Source organism: Manduca sexta, chromosome 27 (genome assembly GCF_014839805.1).
Source record: "Manduca sexta isolate Smith_Timp_Sample1 chromosome 27, JHU_Msex_v1.0, whole genome shotgun sequence".
Taxonomy (NCBI): domain Eukaryota; kingdom Metazoa; phylum Arthropoda; class Insecta; order Lepidoptera; family Sphingidae; genus Manduca; species Manduca sexta.
This window is the reverse complement of record NC_051141.1, coordinates 7,941,057-7,954,602: the sequence shown is the minus strand read 5'-3', so window position 1 is coordinate 7,954,602 and position 13,546 is coordinate 7,941,057. Positions and strand designations below refer to the sequence as shown.

Below are 13,546 nucleotides of genomic sequence, written 5' to 3'. Positions count from 1 at the left end.
TTAGTTTTCTTTGGCTTTCTGCTCTGGTATCCATATCTGGTTTTTGTTAATTTTATTCATGACTATATTTCACCGAAACATTTAAAATAATTAGCAACCAAGAAAGGAACATTTTGTAAGAACAAAAAATATTTTTATGTGATTATTAATTATGGGAATATACCAGTCTTAAGGAGTGCATAAGACAAATGTTTATCTTTAATTCTATACTAAGATCTTTTCACAGCTGTGAGTTGTGACTCCTGATTCAATTAATGCTATCCCAAGACGTGGAAATTTTGTAAATAAGCTCTTAACAAACATTTCTCAATTGGAGTTTTGAGCAATGATTCTATCCACCACAATTATTTGTCACTTCATTATTCTTTATCATTTCACTAATCAAGCTGTGTCGCAAATTCGTGGGTGAACGACGTTATATGACTAGAATAGTCAAAGCACTTGTTAACTCATGTTGTTGGTGTTTTTTAAAAAAGAGCGTTTGTCACTTTTTGGTTTGAAAGTATGTATTATTGGTATCTTGACCTTTTCCTTTTCATTGCGATTGATACCTAATTGGTTTGTTTTTTTCAAGGTGTTACAGCATTATAAAGGAGATAGTGATTAGCTTCTTTGCTAAAACCATTTTGTTTATTAACAGGAATTTAACTATTAGTTTCAGATTGCAGATTGTGTATATCACGATTTTTTTTATGTTTACGTAAATATTAGACATAACATATAATACGCATTTATATCAGGTTTTTATATTACAATTTTCATTTCAATTCCTTTCGAAGTCTTTTAAAAATTCGATAAATATTTTTAAATCGATGTTGACGTATATTGTATTTTTTTACTTACTATTGATTCGCAACCTGCACCGGAACACTGTTGTAAATGTTAATATCATTGAAGATTTATTGTCATTAAATCAATGTATCAATATATGAGATGAAATGTTCTTGTGGCGTATGAATATGATTATAACAGTTATTACGGCATTTCATCATCAGCCCTATATTACATACTGTTCCAGAAGGATTTAATTTAATTTAATCGAAACACAAGGACTTCTATTTTTTATTATACAAAGGAAGGGCGTGGATGATTTAAATGGAAACAGAATTGTGTGGGTGTATCCTTTTGCATTACACTGTTTCACTAATTATTAATAACTATTAAAATGCAAAAATTGCCCTTATTAAAACATTTATAAATATCTATTATAAACCTTACATGTGAATGGCATTTCCTATTGTGACACTGTAATGAATAAAGGGATTGTTAAGTGACGGTAAATTGATTTCACTGAAAAAAATATTCGAAATATTATTTCCCATTGGCTTTCTTTTATTGGTTTGATTGCAATTTAGTGAAATTATTGGATAGAATTGCCGGAATGTGTAATATTGAATATAAATGTACATATGTATATATTTACTTTATACTTTTAAATCGAAATAAAAGATACGAAATTACAACTACAATTAATATGAAATAATCGAATATAAAAAAAAAATATATTTAGATTTTTTACACAGTGTGCAAAACAATGCGTTCGGAGAGGTGACAGCTAACTATATTGAACCCTGACTTATTTATAATATAAATAAATAAAATAAATAGCCGATAGCCTTCCTCGATAAATGGCAAAACCAAAACTAAAACAAGTGTATAATTCGATCGAGTAAGTAGTTCTTGAGATTCAAATAAACATACAAACAAACTCTTCAGCTTTATATAATGGTATAGATTTGTCTACGACTCACCCAATTGAGAAAATTGCACTCTTTAATTAGTAGGTCCTCATATAAGAAATTGGCGTTTTGTTTGTGAGGAATACAGTCGATTTGTTTTGCAAAATTGAATTAAGTAACCAATCAAAGTATGCACTATCGTTATCTATACACTTCTGCCATCTCATAGGGAATTCATTGATCCCTTTCCTAAAAGAAAGCACGTGGGCGAAAGAGCGGTTTATACTGCTACATTGGAATCGTTTTTTCTCCTTGTAAACAGTTATCCAAATTACGGAAAAAGTGGTAATCTGTTGGAGCAAGATGGGGAGCACGGTGGATGTCGCAGACATTCCATTTGCAGGTCCTCTAATTTAGTGGCCGTCTGTAGTGCAGTGTGGTCTAGTGTTGTTCTGAAGCAGCAGCAGCCATAGGCCTTAAGCGATGGACCAGCCTGGGTTGTATAGTAGTTAGTTCCTCCGACACGGTTTGCAGTTGCTGACAATAGATATCTGCCGTCATCTTTTAGCCAGATTTTAGAAAGCTGTAGTGAACGACAGTGCTATTACACTAGTACTACACCAAACACAACTTTTTTTTTGAGTCAATTTTCGCTTGTGACAGGATTTGGCTGGTTCAACAAGATTCAGCCATTGCGACGAGCTCTTCCGATTATCTATATTATATTATCTTATTAATTCCATTTGAAATCTTTTCATTATTGTGTCGGTTAGGCAATGTAACGTAGCATTCGACGCGTGTTTTCTGGTTTGAGTCATACAATTCATGAGTTATCCACTCCTCAAGCTTTTTTATTTATTTGTTTTGCTTCATGTGGATTAAAATAGTTTTATCACTCGCACCGAAGCCTTCAGCTAACTCTGATGTGGTTTGCGATGGATCCGCTTCCACAATAGCCGTTAATTAGTTATAATACCTCTTAGTCTCCGCCAATCCACGGGGCTTGTTCTGAATGTCGAATTTACAGAACGAAATCGTTGGAGCTAAAAATGTATGTTATGTGTTTTCTTTTGCGGCACCAACATACACATCGTTTATCTTTCGAGGTGTTTCTGCAGCACTGGTGACACGGTGGAACTCATACTCGTAAATATAGCACAATTTTATGTTTTCCATTGTGCGATATGAAAGACGCTAAAGAAAAAACGAATAAGGAAAAAACAAATAAATGACTGTTTTCGACACTCGACTATACATACCAGTTGCATTCATAAATTTGAATTTGGAATTGTTAACTAAAGAGGAGATATTTCAGATCAAAGTGACCAGTACGACAAAACGCTAATTTCATATGTAGGTAAGGACCTGATATAAGTTTAAGTTGAAAAGTTTTTATTTTACCATTGCATTTTAAGTGTAAGAATAGGTATCTGTCAAATTGTTGGAGTTTGTATCTCTAGTCAAAATGTATTTTTCGTATGAGGTCCATATTACATAACTACTTTTGTTTACCTCTGCTCTGCAACCGGTCCCTTCACACTGAAATTGGAAATCGTGGAAGTATGTGATTATAGTATGGCAAATTAGTACACAATAGCCCTTTTTTATTTGCATTATAAAAGAATAAATAAGCGAGTAGTACAAATATCATTTACCGATGATCTGCAAAGTTCTCCGGTACACTAAAAAAATACTGTTATGTTTAATAGTTCAACTAGAAATATAAGAATCCTATTTTAACGCAGACTTACATTTGAAAAACACTTGTGGCCTAGACACTGTAAAATAATTAACAATCAGGCTATCGTTAATTAAAGATGTCTCGTGACTCATCACTTCGTCAGTGCGCCTCACAAGTTCCATTGTGTTTTGGATTATTTTTAGGTACAAATACATTTGTTTTTGTTTTTATGGAAAATAGCACAACAGATAAGACAAACGGGGGTAGACGGACAACAAAGTGGTAATAAACTAATAATTAACACAAATTTTATTATTCGGTCTTGACACTAGTGTATATATATTTTTTAAATCTAATACTAACAATTATTACAAAAAATATAAAAAGTTAAGCGAGGTTTTTTTTCTCTATATTAAGCTTGGGTTTGTGTTCATTAATGTGTTTGTATTTTATATTTGGTATTTCATACCATAGCGAATAATATAATACTCACACTAGAAGAAGATGAAGTCCCATCGGCCTGTGTATATGGAAATAAAATATTTGCCGAGAAGGTCATGTTGATTGCTATAAACTAAGCAACTTAATATTGCCCAAGTCCTAACCCATGCTTTTCAAAAGAAACATTTTTGAAAGGCGTTAACTGGCAATTGAATGTCGATATTGTAACGGTCTTGAGTGTCACTTGAAATTGGTTTGTTAGCATCGCAATACTTAGACATTTATCGTAACTACATAACCTAATCGATACGATTTTATGAGATATAAAGGTTATTAAAAGTATTGTTATGGGTTTAGTAGCCTAGTTATGCTTATCTAAGCCGTTAATATTTTTTAATAACTTGACGAATGCGTTTTGTTTACTTTTATTTAGTGCAGTGGTTGCTGATGGTTGTTATTTAAAGCTAGATTTTACCCAATTCGTCTATTGCTTATAATAATGAAGTTTAGGACACCGTGTTGAGCTCGCTGAGGAACAAGTTACTGTGTGATAGGCAGTGTTCGTATTTCGGAAGTCGTTAGATTTTGAAAATGCTGGCAATAAAACATTTCATCATTTATAATTATTCAAAAGTTGTAGCTAAATCAATGTTTTCGTGGTTGTTCCGTTTTGAAAAGTAATAAACTTTACCATAAAATCTGTATTTATAATGTTTCTTACATGGGTTAAACAGGATGCTGAACGACACTGTAATCATATTAATTATATTAAAGCACGGAAATTATTTAATAAATATAATGTTATGTACGTTTATTTTTCATGTGAATTTTGGAGGGATGATAACAAGTATTTCGAAATAGTTCAGATCATTACTCAATGAAACCTCGATCCCGAAAATAGCGACCCTTTTATAGAAGTATTTTTTTTTGTCTGGTGGAGCATACTTCAAGCTACATATATGTCTTAAGCTTTACCATTTATCAGACTTTCTGTATAATATTATTTTCTTACCAAAGCTTCACAACCACGGCCTGCTGCCTGAAAATTAGTTTCATCTAAATAGCATTGACGTTTTTGAATAATATGTAATATAATAGGTTCTGTTTTCCTTTCCAATCTAACTTCCAACTAGTTAGGGCACAGTTAAAGAATGCAGTTTGAAGGTAGTTGAATTTTTTGTTAAATGTTTTTATTTTTTGCTTATTCTTATTAGATAGGATGAAACGACATAGAATGCATTGCTTATAACAGTCCAGTGAAGCCCAAACATAGCTAGCTTATTTATTTTATTACGAAGTGCCTATCCTTCCTTCTGGTTTCATCATCGTCTAATGACAAAGCTCGACGTTTATACATTTCGAACACGCAGATTTTGGTTTTTTTCAAAATAGTTTGAGAAGTTTGGGGAACATTTCTAAGTTTGAAGTTTGTTATTCTGTTGCATTTTTCATGTCATTTGATGTTTCGATGTTTGTAAAACATGTCTCAGATTTTCACTGGATTTTTTACGTAAAGCACACGATGTCGACGTGTCGATGTCTTCCTTTGCATTATTTTTTAGACCAAAAAGAGGATTGTTATAAGTTTAAGGTGTGTATCTGGTATCTGTGCCGCTGTGACATCGTAGTTCCTAAATGAATGAACCCATTTGAATACTTTATTTTTTTGTCTGAAAACTGATGTGTTCTATTTAGAAGGTCTCTAATTATAATTTACGATGCTGTTTTTTATGCATTTGAAGATTATCAGCTCTTTTCCTACTTTCTCAGGTCCAATTGATGTGAAATTTCGTATGTTGTATTGTTTTTCTTAGATATAACCTTAGCTTGATGCTCCAGCGTCGTGTAGTCTGTGGGATATCCAACTACTTGGTAACTTACAGCAGAATAACTGTACCGGACCGGAGGGATTAAATTACTTTAGTTATCCTCCCACGCGACGACGTCTAGGTTACAGTATATCTAAGTACTTATAATATACGTAAAGGTCAAACTTATTTTTTTCATTTAATTAATTTACCTTAGGCAGGGTTGCTCGTAAGCATTTTACATTTTAAAAGTTTGTAACAAACTGTTTGACTACCATTCAAAGGTTGTTTTTATAATTGTATGCGATTTGCGAAAAATATTAATATTATATATAACATAAAAATTAAGCGCTGCATGTGTTGCTAAGCGCAAACCTCCAGAGCAGCTGAACCGATTTCGCTAATTCTTTTTTTACAATATTCCTTGAAGTACGAGGATGGTTCTTACAGAGAAAAATTTAAAAAAATGCCTGGAAACGTCTTAAAACGTTTAAAAGTCAATTTGGACTTTAATATCATACCATTAAGTTTACGTGTTAGTGGAGGGGTTACGGAAAGGTAAAACAATTGAGTGATGTTAGCATCGAATAAATATTAATGTCAATATGTCGATTGTTACGAAGTTCGCCGGGTCCGCTAGTAGTTAACAAAACAACTTACTTTTGCCATGCAGACGTTCATAACACCATCGCACTATGAACAAAATATAATATTATTGACCTTTAAAAAAATTAGCATAGACATCATAATGAAAATACCATTTTCTATTATATAATAACTATCTATAATAAGTTCCTACTATTATATCGATTATATGCTTAAAATTTAGGGCAGTGGATCTAAAATATTAAATATAGGTATAATAAAATCTACTATACTTACTATTGCTTTACAAAATGGTCCGAAGCACTGTATAAAATAAACAAAATATATGAACATCGTAGAACGACTTATTAAGACTAAGTTTTAAATGTTTAGCGACCCCACGTAATAACTGGAGTAGGAATAAAAGGGTTATTTTATTCCTTAGTACCCTATACCTCAATAGTATCCAAGTAAAAAACCCAAAAACAATTGAATACATACGTCAAAATTAAATGTTGTTATCAACAGATTAAAAACGTTACCTCAACAGTTGACAAATCGCCGTACGTCTGCGAATTAAACAATTAGTTAAGACCCACATTACACTCAAATTTATAAATTTAACAACTAACTAAAAATATTTTAGTGTAAAAAATATTTATTAATATTTACAATATAGCAATTGCGTCAAAATGAATGCTTCTTAATATTGATTTAATAAAAGAGGGAGTGAAACATTTGTTCCATCATATAGTCGAGTCGAAAAAATGAAATTTATTGGATCATGTTTAACGGAGATTTTATTTTGTGCATTTCGAACCATTGCCGTCGTATTGAATCCAATAGCCTGTAATAAAAATTTATTATTGCATAAGTGTTTGTAACTTATTTTTGCGGAGAAGTCCAAAGTATGATAGGGCCTATGCAGACGACTTATAAGACTTATAAAACCTGCATAAGATTTTAGAAATTCTTTTTTAATAATTTCACATTCAAAACCTTTTTGCAATTTTTTGACATTAAAGGAATTCTCCTATAAAAACCTAAGCTACGTTTATCCATGCTAAAACCTTTGTTTATTATGTGTAAAATTTTTATACCTACCGAAGCAAAAGACATGGATCCTGAACACTGAAAACAATAAATAAGAGCATTGCCATATGAAGTTTCATACGAGTTCCTTTCTAAAATGTTATTTTTTTATGAGTCGTCAGCAATATATTAAAGTTTAGCATTTGAATCAGCTTTGTTTTCTGGATACATTTTAAATATGTATATCGTTTACGCCGACGCTTGGTTTTGGAATGTAGTCCTTTTTAGTTATTATTTTTGCAAATCACCCTTGATTCATTCGACATACGGGGCTGAAAAATATCCAATCATATCATGGAGCATTAATTAGTTGTACTTTTAGACGTGATTCATGTTTTCCTACCATGTTTTATACCTTTCCATATGTATATCTGCCGCGGTGCGGCGTGGCAAAGCTTTTGCATTTAAAACTACAACATTTAAAATTATGTTTATTTTATACACCAATTATGTTTAAAAGCAAAGTGGGAAACTGGTTTTCTACAAAATGTATGGAAAAAGTTTTTACGATTTCGGCCCTTTATAAGTACTCAAAACTTGGATGTACCTACAGAGTCTCTTGATTCTTGCCTTTTGATTTGTTAATTGCTTACTTTGTTGGCTATAGTAACTTTTTAAAAATATATAAACGGAGATCTTCGTAATATTTTCTTCGGAATTAATGCAGTGTCCTAAGACAGTTTTCTTATAGACATTGCGGTTACTGCCTCATCTCAAAAATCAATCTATCTTTATACGCCAATTAATAATTATCTGTCGTCATAGATAAAAAACTGTTTCCAACGAGTATAATGCTGACAATAACGTGGAATCAGTGATTATATAGAAACACAAACCCATTCGATATGCACAAAAAGCTATGCGAATTTAATCACATAGCGCTGAATTTCAAAATCGTAATAAGCGACACTATTTTATCAAACTTCTAAGGAGAAGGTTAATTCTCATCGGTTGCTCAGAGATTTCTACGCCGATTTGAGTTCTTATTTTGGAGGTAGACTCTTGTTTAATTTCTGACTCACATTTGCCATGCTGCACGATTTTTAATCAATTTTCTATTTTACTTGTTTTTGAGAACCTGTCATAATGAGAAAATATTTTAGGTCATTGTGTTAGCTGACGTAGTTATAGATTGTTTTGTTTAATGGATTTTATTAAAGTGATAAAAAGGTTAGGGCTCTCATTGATCGTTGGAATCCTCATTCGGGACGCCGCGCGGTAGTATTTCTGTTTGAGTATGCTATAGAGCCCGCATGCGTTATGATACATGATTTGCAGGATTTTTTGGTATATCTTTGATCTAGAGACCCGGAATAATCAATTGGCTTTTCTAAATTTCCTGTGTACGAATTTCTCTTGCATTTTATTTTTTAAATAAATTACCTGTGACACGTGAACATTGGTAGTCTCCTAATCTATTAGGGAATGCAATCTCGCGAAATTTTACACCTAACCCTGATCTCGCGAGACCGACCATGAATCCAGTCTCACGAGATCTCGTGCTTTACGAGATTGAGTATATTTTACGGAAAACCTATGAAAAAGCTATTAAATCCATTTACTAATTATCAACATATAAGATAAAAATAAAACATGCACGTAATTTGTACTATCCGTCTTATTTCGGAATAAAAACCATTTAGCTATATAATTTACTATCACATTATAATTTTCTTTCTTATAATTAGTTAATCAATTCAGTCTTGTTAAATTATAACCACGTTCTTTAGGTAACCTAGTTAAGTCAGCCTTTCGCAGCGATAATTAGTTTTAAGAATTAGTAATAATGTTTAGTATATAAGTAATAGCAATTAATAAACTTAAAATTGAAATCCTCAACTTCTTGAAAAATATAAAACATTTAAATGTAGTACATAATTAAAAATAATAAGCATTGTTTTAGTACCTAATTAAATAAATAGAAGGTTTAAATTCCTTAGTCAGATGAAACTTTTGTCATGCCGTGTTTGAAATCGAAAAAGTTATTTTTGAAAATGGCTTCTCAAAAAACACACCATATCAAGGGTTTTTTTTATTGCTTTGAATGACGAGACGAGCTTGCCGTTTGCCTGATGGTAAGCAATATGACCACCCATATACAGCAGAAACACCATTCAACACCTTGAATTACAAAGTATTGTTACCCTGGCTACAATGTCCTTCTAACCGGAACACAACTGACTACACACTGCTGCTTGGCAGAAATAGACATTGCGGTGGTATCTAACCAGGCGAACTCTCACATGAGAGAGACCTACCCCTAGTATTTCATCTGACAGCCAATATGCTGACAATATGTTGCTCCGCTCAATCTCGCAATCTCGCGAGGTGTAGTAAAAAAAAAAATGTACGAGACTCAATCTCATAAAATATGGCCGAGAACGAGATTGAATTCCCTAGTCTTGATACATTCCTAACAGTTAAAGCATTAGTAAATTGTTAAATCGATCCATGAGAATGCGGAAACCATTTTCATTAGTTATTATCCCGTGTTCGAGGCACCTCGCATGCGGTGTAACGATCAAGTTAACAACCAGTGATAATAAGTCATTATTATTTATTAAATAATGTCTTACATTTGCATGGCAGTCGTTTCCTTTGCACTGAAAAAAATAATAATGATGTTTCATAATAGGATACTAGGTGTTCATGTATGATGTTGTCTTCTGGTATATAAATGCCACTGTGTTCTTTTACGGCAATCACGGTAAGGCTGTGCATGTTTATCAAATAGTTTATGAGCTTCTTCTAAGAAATATTTTTATTTATTTTATTTCATAATGTTTCACATCTATAGTATTACTAAAATAGTCATAGCGTTCCGGTAGTAACGTAACCATTGTTTGATTGAAATAATTATTCATTGTAGAAGGTTTTTTTAATGCACTCACGGTCATATTCCAAGCAACGCAAAGCAAAGAGTAAAAAAGTTGCCCGAAAGCAGAAAATGTTAGAGTTGGAAACTCGCTGTTTGAGTGACTCAATCGAAAGCGAAAAACACATCCAAATGTTTAATATTTTTCTGAATTTTTATTGCGTTTCCCTAAATTTGATGAGTAAAAACAAGAGAATAATCTTTACCTTGGCCGAACAATTTTTTGACGTTACCTATAACAATATATAAACAGATTTTTTAACGAAAACTCATTAAGTCTTTGTTTGAACACATCACCACACCGCGATTCTTAAATTTTAAAATTATATTTACCATGATAAATAATTCCGAAATGAATATCACTAGATTCAAAGGAAAATTCATTGCGTTGCAAACTGCGACTGAATAGCAATACCTGAACTAAATTTTCAAGACTCTATCGTGTCAAACGTATTTTACGACCGTCTTATCTTACTTCTAAAATTAGACTCCTTCGAGAGTTTTGTGAGAACATACTTATAACGGCTAATGTTTATTAGTGCCAGAAACCCAATAGATTTTTGTATAAGTAAAATAAACTACTTATATTTGTTATGTTAATTTTGCTCCGGTTTTTCAACAATGTCTACCTACAACTAGTATCAGATGACTAGGGTACCTAGACCAATAGCGCAGTGAAACGTTGATGTCGAACATCGCGATACTTCGAGTCATTTGATTTCGCCGCGCGGCAGTAGTAGTTAGAATACTACTCGTCCTAAATAAAGTGGTAAGATTAAACACGAATTCACTCCTCTTCGCGAGTTCGCGAGGAGTGTGAGAACGGTTTTGAAAATTTATGTCGATAGCATGACCAGTTCATATCAGATTGTACCACACATGTCTCATGATCAAGGTATCGAGCGCGATCAAGAAAATTTAATTTTAGCAGTGATGCGTGTGGTTCTCAGGGTCTACCCATTCCGTTGTTTTTTTACTTCTCTTCTGCACATTACAATATTTGAAATATGAATGACTACCTCATTTAATTATAATAAATTTAAATGCAGTTTTTACAGGTGGAAATCTTTTTTGTACTATTTGCTGTTACATATCGGATGATGTACAAAATCAAACATAGACACAATGGCCTATTGGCGAACTTTGCAGTTCGTAGAACTGCTTTCGCAACGAAGAAAATCTTTCATTTGTATTTATTTTTGTATTGGGTTAGAAGCACTCAAGACTCGGTTTACCTTGTTTTAGTCGTAAGTTTACGCAAAGGATTTAACAAAAAATAAAAGGCAAGATTTTGTTGTTGACTATACGATTTAATATCGAGGTTTTGATACTATATGAGTTAAAGTTTACAAATTATGAACGTGTCTAACAATAGATAAGTATTTTCTATTTCGTTTTTTATACGGACTCAAATCTTTAGTTAAAAACGCTATACATATTATATGTAATTTTGGTCAATAAAATCTAGAGTAATCAGTTGTAAGATAGATACCTACTATAATATTTACTTTTTATATATTAACTAATGTATATATAATGTTTTATTTGAATTAATTTCTAATATATGTATAGTTATATACATTTTATATAGGTATGTGTAAACGTTATTTATTCAATTGTTGATATATACAGACCCATATACATAGTTGTGTAGTTAAAATTTTGATATTTACATCCTAAGTTACGCCGACTTTATTATTATACCCCCCTTAACTATGAACTAATTGATCCCGCTTAAATTACACAGCTCTTTTTTCCGTACAGTTACACACCACCATTTAGTTAATACAGTTTTTAAGTTCATAAAAGTTGCACGTATACTACTACGTAACAAGTAGAGACGCTACAAGATAGTAACGAGTTCCGATATAAAGTGGACGTAGCTAATATTAAATATTTTAATGAAGGAATAAACTCTCCAGTCTAAAATTCTAAGTCCACTTGTTTCTAATAACGGAACTGAGTCGTCGTCCCCACATAAGATGGTATCATACGATGGTTCCTTGTAATTGCTGCGGGTCCGGGGTTGGCGGCGCAGTCAGGGAAGACCCCATCGACGTGGAAGGCAGAGCAGCTGCGACGTCTTGATACCCGCCCAGTTGCATGCTCGAACCTAGCATACGGTCTGTCATTTCCTCCGGCGGTGTCACTTCCAAACCGATGCTGCCATTGAGAGCTATCTTTATAGCATCTTGCTGTTGCTGTTGTTGTTGGTGCTGCAGCAAAGAATTGAAATGTGATATGCCTATCTCTTCGAGGCTGCTTTTTCGTCGTCGAGAACCAACGCCGCTGAGACCCTGACGTAAAGAATTTGAACGTCGTAACAGAATGTCATCGACGACGCGGAGTGAATTTGATCGGCCTCTGAAGTCTGTAATGATGGTTGGACTGTCGGGTAAAGATAACGAATTGGCTTTAGTAGTAGAGAGAGGTGCACGCGGTTGTGAAAAGCTCGGTCCGATACCTGATCCCCTCCTACTGGCCACACTTTGAGCTTGTATCAAAGCTTGAGAGCAGAAACTAATATTTGATTTACGCCGGCTGTTATGACGCTCGAAGGTTTTTTGTGCGGAGAATGGTGATGGTCGGACGAGATATCTGAAATTTAAATAATTGTCGAAAGTTAAAATAAAATCATAAAAACAACTTTACCCTGCTTCGGCTGATATTACATAAAACTACTTATTATTTGATAATAAATTACAATTACAAATGAAATAAAAATGAAAATATAGATTTATTGGAAGTTTTTTCGTCTAACGAATATCTCCCTATATTTTGCATGTACTTTATTTATTTAGTGTTTTTTCTATGTAATTGAAAGTAGTCTTTATTGTGGGTAATATTCATATTTGGTACTAAAAAGCTTACACGTAGGATTATACACTTTAATCAGTAATGTATTCCCATCTGTTCTTATAATTTATTGAACCTATAGAAAATCCTACTCTTGTTTACATGGCAGCTTCGTCGATCTAGATTCTGCATCCGGCCTGTGTGGTCATTTCCACGTGATAAATTGATTGATGATTAGAATTATTCCATTGGAAATAAAAATACTAGAATTTGATAAACTTGGAAAACTTACATTATGTCGCCTTCTTGCAAATTAAGATCGCAACTGGGATTTATAATTACATAAGACAGGCTATTGCGCTTTTCGCTTACGTCGTCATAATCAACACCGGTGAGATTTAATGATTCCATCCGTGAACGAACCAAATTAGCAATTTCTGCTCGCTCAATTTGTTGTGCGTGGTTATCCCGCGCTTCGTCTGCGAGACTTGTGGAATACTGTGAATTGAATGTTACAGATTTATTATTTTTTAAATTGATGTAAACAGTATGACGTATTATTGCTGTGACAGCAACAATAATCTGTTTA

General features: G+C 32.9%; 2 protein-coding genes across 6 annotated transcripts in view; both read right to left on the bottom strand.

The window, feature by feature from the left end:
- Positions 1–7,596, bottom strand: LOC115441146. Its single transcript, XM_037444140.1, has 13 exons — positions 7,299–7,596; positions 7,015–7,041; positions 6,737–6,763; positions 6,492–6,518; positions 6,270–6,302; positions 4,814–4,840; positions 4,523–4,549; positions 3,854–3,880; positions 3,431–3,457; positions 3,335–3,361; positions 3,192–3,218; positions 1,219–1,245; positions 1–36 (listed from the first exon to the last, which is right to left on the bottom strand). Exons 1-13 carry the CDS (start codon positions 7,311–7,313, stop codon positions 1–3), a joined length of 354 nt encoding a protein of 117 aa, XP_037300037.1. The 5' UTR covers positions 7,314–7,596.
- Positions 7,597–11,450: 3,854 nt separating this feature from the next.
- The window catches only part of LOC115441144 (potassium channel subfamily T member 2), an 86,639-nt gene continuing 84,543 nt past the window's right edge, over positions 11,451–13,546 (bottom strand). For 4 of the 5 annotated variants that reach the window (XM_037443930.1, XM_030165777.2, XM_030165778.2 and 1 more), the window contains 2 exons: positions 13,250–13,455; positions 11,451–12,759 (listed from right to left, as the gene is read on the bottom strand). In XM_037443930.1, coding sequence (XP_037299827.1) covers positions 12,150–12,759; positions 13,250–13,455 — 816 coding nt within the window. In that variant the 3' untranslated portion in view covers positions 11,451–12,149. The remainder of the gene's footprint in view (positions 12,760–13,249; positions 13,456–13,546) is intronic. The other variant, XM_037443931.1, reaches the window with a different exon arrangement.